Raw genomic sequence first — 15,367 nt, 5'->3', positions numbered from 1 at the left:
TGCGAGCAGTCCAGGAGATACAATTGCTATTAGATCTGATGATGCACCCCCTTTGAAGTTTAGTGGTACGCATACTTCGTTGTGTTTTGTTCAAACATGGGCTACTAACAAGCCCGCTGAAAAGATACTTTCGATCCTATACCGATATATCCGGCATCCTTGAAAAAATTTTCGGTACCTAAAACAATCCCCGTTCAGGGTTCAAAATTACCTTCTCAACATTTCCCTGTCAACGCCTATGGACTTTAGGCTACTATTCAAAACTGTGAAGGCAGAGTTGGAATGAATTCAAATGGTTCTGGGTCAAAACAAGCATCCGACTGCGGCTTTGTATAGCCTACAACAGAGAGCTTTATTTACGATTTAGACAACTTCCATTTTATCTGTTTGAACCACTGTGACCATGTTTTTGGGTGTTCACTTGATAAGTTGGTTGGATTTGAATCTTTATCCTTGGACTCACAAAGCCTTCGATTGGCTATTCCTGACAGTTTCGCATACTTGTAGAGGCATGGAACTACTGATGCAGGGCCGGTTACCGAAGCTGACCGAGTGCAATTCCCGATTGTTGAATAGTTGTTGCCGGGGAACTATTCCATTCATAGGTGCCGCCAAGTGGAGAGCAATCCTGAAATACGTTACTCTAGCGCACACCCCGCAAGCCAATCCATACTTACCACTGAGCTAACGTGACGGACGTAGGAAGTTTCATGCTTGATTTTCACAGTGATTCTTTGTATCATATCCCATCAGTTTATTTTGAATTGACGTGAACAGCTACAGAGCAAACTGCAAACCTAATGTATTTTTAAAGCCTGCTGAAAAAGAAGTGATCACCCAAAAAAATAGTCACCTTACTTCACTAGTTATAACTAGAGATGTAAGTTTTTTTATGTGTTCATTTTTTTTTATAAGCAGGTTTTTTTCTTTTTTTAAAATAATAGTTTTTTTTGCGCAAAGAGTTTGTCTAAAATTTAAATGCTGAAACAAAATTTGTACTTTTATCTGAAATATCTGTTCTGAAATAATCAAGACGTAGATGGCAATAAGTTATTGATAAGTTACCATAATAAACTTTGTCACTAAATTTTCATTAAAATGTTCTTTTGACATCACCAATGATAAAAGGATGCGTATTGCGTAGGGTAATAAATTAATCAAAAAAGTGAAGGGTAGGCCTACCACAAAATCAGCAAATTCAAGTTTATTAACTTTGTGTTTAAATTGAAAGAAAGTAAACAACATCACACTAAATCAGAAAAATTTATTTAATTTATAATCTAATCAATAATATCAATTAAATAATAATAATAATATATTAAATAATAATAATATGATAATAATAATAAATATAATAATAATACTAATATAATAATAACATAATAATAATAAATAATAATAGTCATTAAATCAATTTATTAATATAATGAGCTTTCGCCACACAAACGTGGCTTCTTCAGTATAGTCTGCAAAAAACTTGAATTTGCAAATTTAGTGCGGTCCTCTCTACTTATTTTATCCGTAAGTTAACCTGTATCAGTAGACCAGACTGCAGATTCACCAATTATGGCAATTAGACTTTTAAAAAACATTTACTCACCATAATAGGTTATATGCAAATAAATGACATAAATAAAAAAATAAAAGTAAACTAAAACGAATTGAGACGAGTAACAAAAGAGGTTGGTTGCTTGTTAACATGGTCACAAGCAGAGATGGGCGTGATCTTGATCTTGAAGATCACAAGTGATCTTGAAGATCAAGATCGTGATCTTGATCTTGATCTTCAAGATCACTTTTTTTTGTGTGATCTTGATCTTGAAGAACAATAAGATCAAGATCACTTTAAAATTGAAGTTTACTTACTAGATAGAGGCATTTTTTTAGAACTCGTACTGTACAAAGTAATTAGTGGCAACTACTACCATTAAGCCACTGTTAATGTGATATGTGTCCAACAAAAGACGGTTTAAAGTCTCCATCTGATCTGGTCAGTGTTGCCATTTCAAATTTGAAAAAGTTTTTTTGTGTTGGTCATAATAAAGAAGTCATCTTCCGTGTACTACTTTATGTTGACGTATAATAAATATTATATGATTTAACTTTGTTCACAATTTCCATGTGTGAATTTTAAAGAAATGTTTGCTTTCTTTTCCAGTTTTAGATGTTTCAAAAGTCTAGAATGGCGGTGTTAAAAAATTTAGAATCCAGCCGATTTTAGTCATGTAAAGTGGTTTATTGCAGCAAATCAACCAGACCAAGACTTGTTTAGGGTCTGAGTATGAAGCGGTTTGTCTGACCACAAACCTCTGAACTTTTTTGATAGCAGACAACAGTATCAACGTTGCCAGGTGGATAAATGGTGCAATAAACTTTAACATATTACAGTGAAAGTTAAGAGTACTTAGTAACACGTATAAAAACTCCCACATGATTCAGACAAAAATTTGGTAAAAAATGATGCAGTTCAAAGATTATTTTTATTTATTTATTACAAATAGCCTAAAAAGTATAAAACTAATTGCAAATTTTGCGACTTTTTCAGTACTGCTGTAATTGACCTCGGCCCTGGGTGTGACGTTGCGATTCTACGCAAACTACGTCAACAATTGATAGGCCTAATAGCAACAGTCACTAACTTAGTACAATTTTTAGGCAAGCGATCGAGTAGTTAAAAGTAAAAGTTAGCAATACCAATTATATACCTTTAGCCTACCCAGGTTGCTTATAGTAATTATTTTTTGCAACATCATTGATCAAAAACTTCATATTTTTCAAGTACGCAAAAAGTGATCTTGAAAGTGATCTTGATCTTCAAGATCACGATCTTGATCTTGATCTTCAAGATCACATAGTTTGGTGATCTTGATCTTGATCTTGATCTTCAAGATCATCAATACTGGTGATCTTGCCCATCTCTGGTCACAAGTAGGACTATTTTCCAGGTTTTATCATCCAAACAGTTCTCATCCTCATCATTGATAGTAGGCCTACCATACTTGAAGTTGGGTGGTTCATTGAAACCACTTGCTGAGCATGCAGCCACACTTCTGACTTACAGAACATAATAAGTTATTTAGCAGCTATAATTTTAAAATTTCTTTTTCAGTTCTTTATTGTGATAAATGAAAACAGTTGTTACATCAAAAACGATTAGACATAAAAAAAGCTTAAAAAAAACGATTAAAAAACATGCTATGCTATTTCTGGTTAGGCCTATATCATAAAGTAGTCTCGGAATACAGGCATTACAAGAAACAGTTGTTTTTGACTCACATGGCAACAGGCCTCTGCTAACCATGTCTGAGACAAGTTTTTCTGTAAGTAATAAGACGACATCAATTTCTCTCAACCTCTGTTCCAGTTTCTCAATGTTCTTGATCTTGAGTCGGCTCTTAACCACTAAGCTAACATGACAGCATTGTGTCTGAACTGTGTAGTGGTAGTCTTGTGCTTGTGTTTGTGAACAGATTTCAAACCACAATTTCTTGATGACGTCAATGAATTGATGCATTATCTGTTTGTGGACAATATCGTTCCCAAAAAAGTAAACGGAAAAATCGCCACTGCATCTGAAGTGATCAACATGATCATTGCATATGGCAATGTATTCGAAAGTGGAAAGGTTCCCGAGGTTGACTCCATAGTGACGGTAAAGTATTGGAACTTACAGTACGATTTTTCAAGCAGTTGTATAAAAAATTATACAGTTCATTTTTTTTCTGTTGCCTCGTTTGTTTTCGTGAAACGAGATTGTATTTTGAAACATTATAGCAATTTGTATAAAAAATTAAAATAAAGGGATTGATTTCGTGACAAACATAACCAAGTATAAAGTGTCAAAAGCACTCAGTGCTGAGTTTGAAAATTATTGATTATGACTTAGCTACTCAATTAGCTAATTATTCTTTCTGAAAAAAACGTTATCTTGACCAGGCAACCGCAAAAGTTGGACTCCTAGTAACAGTGCTGAAGTTATCAGATTGGAGCTACAATGCAATTCAGGTAGTTAAATTAATGTTTATCATTCTAACTAAACCTTTTGAGATATAAACTATCACTTAAGGAAAATTTCATTATTGAAAATCTTTGTATACAAGAATCTGTTGCAAAAATTTCCGTGATATTGTACGGTATGTAGGCTATTACAAGATAATCTAACATTAGCAGCAAATGAGGTTATCAAACAAACGTGGTTTTCAAATGTCCATGTACTGTATTTGTGCTCTGTCAACAAAAAACGTCTTTGCTCTTGAATAGCTTAATTTTCGTATTTTCATTGCTCTTCCACGATAGTAGGCTACAAAGTTGTAATTGGTTTCACTCCGGGGTGAGTTTGAGTTTAACATTATTCACGGCAACACGTGAGATCATAGTATTGCAGTGGACTTTATTAACGTTTGGATGTCATTGTAATCTGTAACTGCACTTAATTTTCCTGGCTGTTGACAAGGCTGTAGTTTGTTGGTTGGGCAGTTAGTTGTGGCATCACCGTGTTATGTAACCATTGTGAAACATATTATCGGGAAACGGATTTCATCTTAAGCGGTTGATAGCTAGTTTACAAATTTGACACCCATTGCAATGATATTTACAAACGTGCTTAATCAAAAAAACTACATAGGTTCAAACAATATTTGACTAAGCCTTTGAAACTAAAACAATGAAAAAAATGAAAACTACACAAAAGCGATATAAAGTAGTAAACATGTGTTACAGCAAAAAAAGTTGATAAATTTCAATATCTTGGGTATATTATAACTTCTGATAGAAAAAGTGGCACTGAAATAAAAAAGATAATTGCGATAGCAAAAGACACTTTAAGTAAATTGAGCCCAGTTTTCTAGAATCGACACATGACAATAAAAACCAAAATTAAAGTGTTAAAATCATATGTGGAATCAAATCTAACCTGTGAATGCTGGACAATAAGCAACGAAATGAAAAAAAGAGTAGAACCTGCTGAGATGTGGGTTCTCAGAACAATGTTTAGAATTTGTTGGACTAACAAGAAAAGTAATGACGAAATTTTGGAATTGGCAAAACAGAAGGAAGATATAAGAACAACAGTTAGACGGCGTCAGATGCAATTTGAAGATTATATTCACAGACATAGAAAAAGGAGCACTACTATAGGCATTATTATACAAGGAAAAAGAAGCAGAGGTCGACCAAGATTAACAGTCATATTTAAACAGCTTAAACTAATCGGCTACAAACATAACTGTCAAAACTTATGATTTTATATGAATGTCAAATGACAGAGAAGTTTGGAATACCACGATCGCCAATGTCTGTACCTGACCAGACAAATAATCATCATGTCGATTAAACTTGTTTGATTGAAAGGATAAAAAGTTTCTTTAAATTAAATTTCGAATAATTTTCAATGAGCAAGATTTAAGCTCTCCACACGACCACAACGTGTTGACCCAGGTTCGATAGTGGGATAATCACAACATACCAATTTGTCCAAATTTCAAAAACAGCTAACAGACTGCTGGTTAATTGAATTTAGACTGTCTAGAGCAGGGTTACTCAACTAATGTCAACAAAGGTCCAGTTTGACAAGTTGAATATTTTTAGCGGTCCGGTAAATAAGGTATTTCCTACGCAACCACGAAAGTTAAATTATTTGTACCAAACCACTTTTTTAGGTAAAATGTAACTTTAATTGGATTTCTGAGAAAGTGTTGGGGAGTCTGGGAGTCGAAGCCCCCCAGCAACTAGGATAGTAGGATAATCACAGTAAAATTGCTTCCTCCCAGTAGAAATCTGTTTAAAGAAGCCCTGAAACGTGGCAATGAGGTTATTCTTCTAAAAGCTCAAGGTCCGCCATCAACACCCAGAAGGTGCGGATTCGGACCGCGGTCCGCCGGTTGAGTAGCCCTGGTCTATGGACTGCACTATCCTATGGTAACAACACAGTTCACCAATGCAAAAACACTTTTAAAAAATGATTTAAAGACCGTGTTCGTAATTTCTTGGGAACAGCTATAAGTTCAATTCTACCCAACCTGTCTTCTTCCTGGCTTTTAGAACAAGCTTTTAGAACATTGTCCTGTATATCGACCCTAGGACAGATATGTGGACCTCACAACGCTCGATAAACACACAATCCATTGGCTGCTGCGCCTGGATGTAACAACATGATTTGCGGGGGCCTCAATCGCAAGAAGAAGAACAAACTTCATATTCGTTAGAGAGAATACTGTATTGCCAACAAGAGACGGGTTCACTTGTGATATGGAATAATTGGAATAGCCTATAGTCACTGCACTCTCTAATTCGAGACGTCCGTTCAATAGCTTTGTATACCGTATTCCGTAAAAGAACGAACCACGTTTTTGCAATTCTCTCGAACTTTCTACCAACAACACCTAGGTTGTATGTCTGTGCCAGTGATCTGAGTGCACAATGCTTCGGAATGGTCAACACTGAAAAGGACTCTTAACGATTAAGATAGCCTACGGCTAAGATGTCATATTACCTCCACAAGTGGAGACTTAAACTCAGAAAAACTAAATCGTGTTCTGCCTTCCATCTGAACAACAGAGAACCAAAGCGCGATCTTAACATCAACATCAATGGAAACATCCTGCCCTTTCCCCACACCAGTTTACCTAGGTGGTAGTTTGGACAGGACCCTCACGTATCGCCATCACTTGAAATCACTCCGCAAGAAAGTAACATCGCACGTTGCCCATATTCGTCGATTGGCAGGTACAAGCTAGGGTGCAACACCACAAACATTGCTCTTGTCCATTCTACCTCAGAGTAGTGCGCTCCTGTATCGAATCGCAGTGCTCAACTGCTCACACTCACCTGTACGATAATTCCATTAAAATAGTAATCACCAGACTAGCGACAAAGAACCGCCTCAAGTCAAAAAAAACTTTTATTGCTCAAACACATCTTACTGAAGCATAACACCAATGCTTCATGCTAGATCACAAATCCTGTAAAAAAATGGACGCACAAAACCTTCAAGCCCCACTCCTTCGTCCCTAATGCTGGGCCAATGTTTTCAGGAAATGAGGTTAGCCTTCCTGCTTGGATACTGCTAAATCGCTTCCGCACAGGCAATGGGCGTTTTGGATCCAGGATGCACAAATCGGGCCTATCAGCATCTGCTGCATGGGGATGGTGCGACAAAAGCAAACCGCAGACCACATAGCCTACTTTATCACTGCCCGACCTTTACTTCACCAAGGGTACTCTGTCTGTCAACGTAGGACGACTGTACCTTCGAGTGACTGCTTGAGAAATGCCCAGACATATGACCCCGATTTAACGTAGTCAAAAAACAACAACTTCTCAAACAAAAGAAGAAAAAGTTGATAATGGATGTAGTCTAGAGCAGAGGTCACCAAACTACGGCCCGCGAACTGATTTCATCCGGCCCGCCACGTGCTGCGGAAATAACAGCTGCACTACAACTGTTAAGGAAAAAAGTTACCAGGCAGCCTACATGTTGGTGTTCTGTTTTTATCTTTAGGCCACCACAAATGGGGACAGCCTAGGCCAAATTTAGAAAGATGTAATGTTTTTTCAAGAGCACGATGCCCTTTAGTATATCACAGCAGGGGATAACTTTCCAGCAACCTTTTGATTTTCATCACAACTTTGCTATTCCACCGCTGACTTTGTTATTTATTGTGCTCAATTCAAGTCAATGGAGATTCTAAATAGTTGTAGCCTATATCTTTTCGCATTTTGCATCCAGCCCGCAGCTGTTAATCTCTTAGCAATCCGGCCCTCAGAGAAATAAGTTTGGTGACCCCTGGCCTAGAGAATAAGTTTCAATTGCGTTGAGTACCACAGGATATGTGACAATGAAATACTTTTCTTTTACTTTGCTTGTAAAAATTAGATGCCAACCAAACCCTCGTTTGTTTATGTGTTCTTATATTTTAAGGCATCATCGCCCAGCTACAAAAGTCTTGAAACTTTGAAAGTGTTGTTTCCGGAACTCAGAAGAAAAGCGCTGAAAGAATTTGATGAAACCCCTAAAATTGGTGATATGGCGCTTGTAAAGTCATTCCGGGAGCATCTCTCTCGACTCATTGACCAAAAGTTTGAAGCTTTCAAGCTAGCAAATTCTCAAAATCTGGTAAGTCATATTTAATTACTATTTGTTATTTCATTCGAAAAATTTATAGATTTGCAAATTGTAAACATTTCAATTAAACATTAGTGGTCACAGCGGTAAACCATAATCTCTTCGTGGGAAAATTGTAACATAAGATTCCCAAATCCGTTCGTCTGCATGTAATGACCGAAAAAGAAACACTCCTCGAAACATCTATTCAAAAAGTGTATTCCTGTAAAATTAGCCCGCGGCTATCGAAAATGAAACGCAACACCGTACGCCTCTAAAAACTGTCACTACAATACAAACTACTTAGATAAAAGACGGAATTTTTGTCCAGCTAGCAAGCACTAAGCCAACAGTTAAATGTGCGACTAACTCTCAAGCAACCATTTCACGAATGACCAGAATAGATAGCAATATCTCAAATGCACGTACACAGTACTGTGACGCAATAATGAAAGACAATTATGAAGTCATTCAAACAGGTGTTCAAGCGGCTAATGCAATATTTCATCAGGTCTTACGACCGATGGTGCAATATTTGGACATTTTCTAGCAATTTCCATGACGTAAGATGCCAGCTAGGTTAAGTAGAGCATAACGGTTTTTATATGTTTGATTTGGTGAACAATTGGCTGGAACATAGCGGCCCCTAGTTATGACAGTCTGACATGGCATAACTAAAAAAGAATTGACGACAATTGTGAGCCAATGAATAAAAACACACGATACACAAATTGTTTGAATCATTCACGTTTAAGTTAATACGTAAATACAAAGAGCATGCAAAGAATGAACAACAATAAGAATAATACACGACGATACATGAAATTGGTACCATAGGTACATGCTAAAATGACGCTATATACAATGGTTGCGATAATAACCGACAGTTCTGGGCTCAGACAAGTGTCGATCACCGCAGACTAAACCAGGCTCAAACCCTAACACTTAGGTGTTCTTTACGGGGGCGAGGCACGAAATATCCCTCAACACGTAGTCTACTTTCACTTTCCCGGTACTCTCATCATTGTTGTAGACGGCAACTTTAGCTCTACGAACCACAGGCTTCCCTTTCCTAATTTGTGGAACTACCTCATGCACCCTCCCAAGTTGATACTTCCCACGTTTACCAATGTCCTGGAGAGAACCTACCACTACAAGTTGACCAGGCTCCAAATTCTCGGACATTTTTAGCCATTTTTTCCGGCCCTGAAGCCCTGGCAAGTAAAAATCTATCCATTTGCTCCAAAACTGCTGAGAAAGTGACAAATTGAACCGATAATCCCTTCTTAGTTGGTCACGATCATGTGGTTGCCCAACAGCACAGTATGGGTCTAAGTATGGGGTCAAAAGTGAGGCAGGGGTGATGACAGTAAAATCCCTAGGGTCGTCACTCAAAGGTACCAAGGGGCGTTCGTTCACGATCCGAACGGCACTGCCTGTGTACGTAAGCAGTTCAATAAAATTGGGCTTACGTATTAAAGAGTCTAAAATGTGAAAAAAGTACTTGATCATATCGGCCACGAACCAAGTCTACTCAGCCGAAATCTAGCCAAGAAATCTGCCAGAGGGTTTAAAAAGTCAGGACACGAAAACATTACATCATTAACACAAGTTTCTCGAAATTCAGACTTGCCCTCGTAAACAATGCGCTTTTTTAATTGAGACATCACAAAGTATGGTAAATACCACTGAAAGCCCTTTACATTTCCTGCTTCACCAGCACGCTCAATATAACCATTAGATTTAAGATCTTTCATGGTGTCGGTAAGAAAATCACGAAGTTCAGGTTGTTTTAAAGCCTTCTTCCTTAAAGCAGCAGCTCTATCTGACGCCAACACAAAATTGTTAGGTAGATCAATATCTACCTTCAACGGAACAGGTATCTCAAATCGACCATCTTTCAACTCTGTTGTATTTCCAGACGTTTAATATAAAATAAACAATAATAATTGTAGCGATAGCCAACCAAGTGAGAAAACCATTTACCTCTTGTTACTTACTCATTCAGTGTATAAAATCAACGCAATATATAGTAAGAAAGAAACGCAAAACAATCAACTAAGGAACGTGGTACAGAACGCTCAATTGATTACACGCGCAGTGCGGTGGTAATCAATTCCAACGTCTGTACCAGAAAACGCTGAACGGTGATTATGTAGTGACGCTGGTCACGAGTTACATATATTCAACGTAGATGACGACTATAACACCTCCCCGATAATTTTTATACACAAACATAAAAAATGAACAAGACACCGAATTAACAATAAAACTCAAAGTCCGAAACGAGCCGGAGGTCTGCGGCGACGGCTCGACCTTCGTGGGTTGTGTGGCCCGAATTCCGGTACAGTCGGTGTGTCGTCCGAATTCGTTCGGGCTGAGGTGGAGACAGCGGAAGAGTCGATTGTTGGTGCAGGAGTATCTCCCGGCTCCTGGTCCTCCGATGATGCATAGCGAGGTTGCAGTTGGTCCATATGGCGCCTCCACGTCGGACCATGTGGCAGCAGACGTACCAGGAAGATTCGGCTACCCTGTCGCTTGATCACCTCGGCTGGAACCCAACGAGGATCCTGGCTCCGTCGTGGAGTGAATAATAGCGCGTAACAGGGATCTCCCGGTTTGAAATGTCGTTTGGTACCTTCGGAGGCGTCGGTGTTGTGAGGGTTTTGTCGGGGTACCACTTGAGACGGTGTAGGGAGAAGCGTGTCGATCTTGGTTCGAATCTGACGATTGTTGAGTAATTGGCTTGGAGAGTAGCCACTCGGAGTGGGCGTGCGTCGATATTGCTGTAGGAATTCCAAGACGGCCTGCTTCGGGGGTAGGGAAGATTTGCGAAGTGCTTGCTTGAACGTACGTACGAGGCGCTCCGCCGCTCCATTGGTTTCCGGATGGTAAGGTGCACCCGTGATGTGTACCATACCCCTCTCCTTACAGAAAGTTTGAAATTCTGTGGATTTAAAAGTAGTAGCATTATCGGTAACTATAGTATGGGGATAGCCGAAATGAGCAAAATCTTCTTCTAGCAGGTTGATAGTAGCTGTTGAAGATAAAGAAGTAGTAGCATGAATACATGGGTATTTAGAAAAAGCATCAATGCTGAGTAACCAATGGTAACCCATGAATTCTACCGCATGATCTATGTGCAAGCGACTCCACGGTGCTTCTGGAACCGTCCATGATTGGACCTGGGTTTTAGATTGCGGTTGATATTCGCCACAGGTACTGCACTTGTGACAAAGTTCCGCTATGTCTCGGTCAATGTTTGGCCAGTAGACGGACGTTCTTGCCAACTGCTTCATTCTCTCAATGCCGAAATGTCCTTCATGAAGCAATTGAAGGACGGAAGGACGAAGTTTGGACGGGATGACCACTCTGGAACCGTAAAGTAGACATCCGTAACAAGTAGAAAGAGAGTCTGCGTACTTACGGAACGGTTCGACCGGGTCTTGTGGAGAAGACTTGGCCGGCCATCCTTCATGAATGAAACGCATTACCGTGGAAATGGTAGGATCTTTAGAAGATTCTTTACGCAGTGAGGCAGCATTTGGGGTCTGGACCTGTAAATCCAAAGCATCGATAGCGCAGACGATATCAATGTCATCCGCACTTTCCTCTTCATCGAAGACTTTATCCCCTCCTGCTGGTAAGCGACTCAAAGCATCAGCGTTTTGATGATCCTTCGTCTTCCTGTACTCAATAGTGTATGTAAATTGCGACAAAAAGAGTGCCCAACGAGCCAAACGATTTGCTGCCAAAGAAGGTGTCGATTTGGTCGGGCCAAAAAGACTAAGCAATGGTTTATGATCTGTGACCAAAATGAATGATCTACCAAAAAGATATTGATAGAATTTCTTTAGCGCAAAAATTATCGACAAAGCTGTTAATATCTTTGAAACGTTTGCTATAGGCCGTTCTGTGCCATCTGGGTAACGGTGAAACAAAGTAGCACCGATGCCCACACTAGAAGCATCACATGCGATACCTACCGGAAGTGACGCATTGAAATGTGTAAGAACTTCATCAGTAGAAAGATAATGCTTCAGCTGAACAAAAGAGTTTTCCTCTTGTTTTCCCCATCTCCAAGGAATGTCCTTTTTCGTGAGATGGTATAGTGGTTCTGCTACAGTAGAAGCGTTCAACGGTAGAAACTTCGAGTAAAATTGTAAGGAACCTAAAAACGAACGAAGAGAAGATACGTCAGTGGGGGCAGACATCTCCAGTACGGCGTTTACCTTGGGACCTTTGGAGATGCCCTGCCTGGACAAAATGTGTCCGAGATACTCTACCTGAGGTTGTGCAAACTTACACTTGTCTTTCCTACACCTCAGGCCTTTTGAGTGAAGTCGATCGAGGAGCCGTCTAAGATTCTGGAGATGCTCCTCAGCAGTAGTGCCACTGACAAGAATGTCGTCTAGGTAGACTGCGACCCCTGGAAGGTCGGCTGTAAGGTCGTCCATGATCTTCTGAAAATAACCTGGAGCAGAAGATATGCCAAAAGGTAAAACATTTTGTAAAAGTACGCCACGGTGATTGCTTAATGCGAGTCGTTTTCGACTGTCAGGACCAAGTCGAATCTGATTGTAGGCATCAGCCAAGTCTATCTTGCTGAAACCGTACCCACCACCCAACTTTTGCATTAAGTCTTCTGGTAAGGGTAACGGGTGACGATGGGTCTCCAGGGAAGGGTTCACCGTGACTGAATAATCGCCACATATGCGTAACTTGGCCTTCGCTTCTGAAGAGTTTGAAGGCTTACGGACTGGAACAACCGGTGTGCCCCAATCGCAAAACTGAACTGGTGTCCATACACCACGTGCAATTCCCGAATCATAGGCTTGCGCTAAGTCCTCCTTTAGCGCGAAAGGTACAGGCCTAGGTTTGAGAAAAACAGGTTTAGCATCAGACTTAAAATCTATGTCTAGTTCATAATCTCGTAAGCACCCGAGTTCAGGCTTAAAAACATCTTTGAACTCGTCACATAAGAGGGAGCATGCTTTCTCCAGACTCTTATCAGGCTTGTCGTATGACTGGATACTCTGTAAAGTAGAATAGTTAGACAGAAGGAATTTATCGATAGAAATTCCTAAAGACGAAATTGCATCACGACCTAGCAAGTTTAGTCCTTTGACTGTCGTGACTACAAAAGAAATATTATCTGACCTTCCCGTGGAAGGACAAGTTACCTGGGCCGTGAAAGAACCCGTGATTGGTACTAGATGCTTGGTAGCAGACTGGAACTGCGACACTGGTGCTTGCAATTTAGGTGCGCCTACCCGAGTCCAGACGTCGTTGGAAAGGAAATTTCCATTTGTAGCAGTGTCCAGTTCTAAGTGTGTGGTTACCGAATTAATGGAGATCGGTACTTCCAACTTTGAATTTCGAGGTTTTCTGCAAGAACTAGAAAGCATGTTAATTTCCTCGATACAATTTACCTTAGAAGGTTTGAACTGTCTAGCTTTCTTTCGACAAACACTCTGTAAGTGTCCCGTAATATTGCAGAAATGGCAAGTGGCTTTCTTAAACCTACAGTCATTGGCGTTGTGGTTGGAATTACCACAGCGATAGCATTCTTTATTTTTAGAAGAAAAGAAAGTACCTGTAAGTTGCCTAGTTTTTGGAGGTTTGCTGATGGTCCTTACTTTCGCAACTGGTGCTGGTTGAGTGCCGTAAACAGTTTCTTTGGCCACCTTGGCTGCCTCTTCGGTTTCTGATGCAACCTCCACCGCACGTTTGAAAGTAAGTTCATCAGCTCTGATTTTGAATAACGCCTTAAGCACAGCCTCGTTACCTATTGAACAAATAAAACGAGTACGTAAAGCTTCGTCCAATGGATTTGAAATGGACGAGAAGTCACAGGTGGCAGCTGCCTGGCGTATGCGGATGGCTAGTTCTTGAGCTGTTTCACCGGGCTTGCGCTTCATTTCGCTCCAGAAACGGAATCGCTCCCTCACGATGAAGCGTTTTGGGTCGAATTGTTGAGCCATGTAATTTGTAATTTCCGTCATGGTGAGATCGTTGACTTCTTTTGGGTTTGTTTCCTGCGCAGCCAAATTTGTTAACATTTTGTAGATTGTAGGTGATTGATTGGTGAGAAAAACCTGCGGCATTTTGTCTTGTGCGACTGATTGTGCTGCTACAAAGGTGTTAAACCTCTTCCAATAGTCTGCCCACAGTTCAGTGGTGGCATCGAACGTTACGAACTTAGGTAAAGATACCTGTTGTTGTATTGTTGTTGGTTGTGGTCTTGAAGTTTGGGCTCGTATTTCTCGTAGTTGTTCAAGGTGGCGCTTTTCTTGGTTGGCAATTTGATCTTGATGACGTTGTTCTTGTTCTTGGTGACGTTGTACTTGTTCTTGGTGACGTTGTACTTGTTCTTGGTGACGTTCTTCTTGCCTGGCAATTTGCTCCTTCGTCTGGCGTTCTTGGTTGGCAATTTGTTGTTGCAGGACTTCGATCAGTTTCTCCATGTTTCTAAAATCCTGTAGAAATTCTGTAAAGAATCCTGCCGGCGACGCCAGTTAAATGTCTGTTGTATTTCCAGACGTTTAATATAAAATAAACAATAATAATTGTAGCGATAGCCAACCAAGTGAGAAAACCATTTACCTCTTGTTACTTACTCATTCAGTGTATAAAATCAACGCAATATATAGTAAGAAAGAAACGCAAAACAATCAACTAAGGAACGTGGTACAGAACGCTCAATTGATTACACGCGCAGTGCGGTGGTAATCAATTCCAACGTCTGTACCAGAAAACGCTGAACGGTGATTATGTAGTGACGCTGGTCACGAGTTACATATATTCAACGTAGATGACGACTATAACAAACTCAATATTCGGTTCGACAAGTTCTCTATCCAAAATATCATTGCGAGACAATTCACAGGTTTCATTTTGCAAAGTCAAATCCTGAATGACTTTATTCAGGTCTGCTATTTCCATATCACGAGACTCAATTTTACGCTGAAAGCTAGAGATGACATCCGACTCTGAAGACGTCTGCACCCTGCACACTTTAGCAACGCTTTCAACTAAGGGTGACTTACCACCACAAGCCAACCAACCGAGAGGAGTGAGCAAAGCATGTGGTTCACTACGGTTCTCACCAACACGCTCTTCTTTAGCACACATCAAATAAGCGTTGTCGTTTCCAATCAGTACATCTACAGTACTACAATAATTCAAATGAAACATATTCACGTCATGAAAATGACGGAAACTACTTAAATCCTACTTATGCGGTAAAGTTTTAACATCGTCAGC

General features: G+C 39.8%; 1 protein-coding gene across 1 annotated transcript; it reads right to left on the bottom strand.

Annotated features, from left to right (window-relative positions):
- Positions 1-9,143: 9,143 nt before the first annotated feature.
- On the bottom strand, positions 9,144-14,568 carry LOC145765969 (uncharacterized). Its single transcript, XM_082577622.1, has 3 exons — positions 14,317-14,568; positions 13,741-14,139; positions 9,144-9,149 (listed from the first exon to the last, which is right to left on the bottom strand). The coding sequence occupies exons 1-3, from the start codon at positions 14,566-14,568 to the stop codon at positions 9,144-9,146; spliced, it is 657 nt and encodes a 218-aa protein (XP_082433748.1).
- Between the last annotated feature and the right edge of the window lie 799 nt (positions 14,569-15,367).

This window comes from Aplidium turbinatum, chromosome 3, assembly GCF_918807975.1.
Source record: "Aplidium turbinatum chromosome 3, kaAplTurb1.1, whole genome shotgun sequence".
NCBI classification, from domain to species: Eukaryota; Metazoa; Chordata; class Ascidiacea; order Aplousobranchia; family Polyclinidae; genus Aplidium; species Aplidium turbinatum.
Note: the sequence above shows the minus strand (reverse complement) of the source record. Positions and strands in the feature narration are given on the sequence as shown.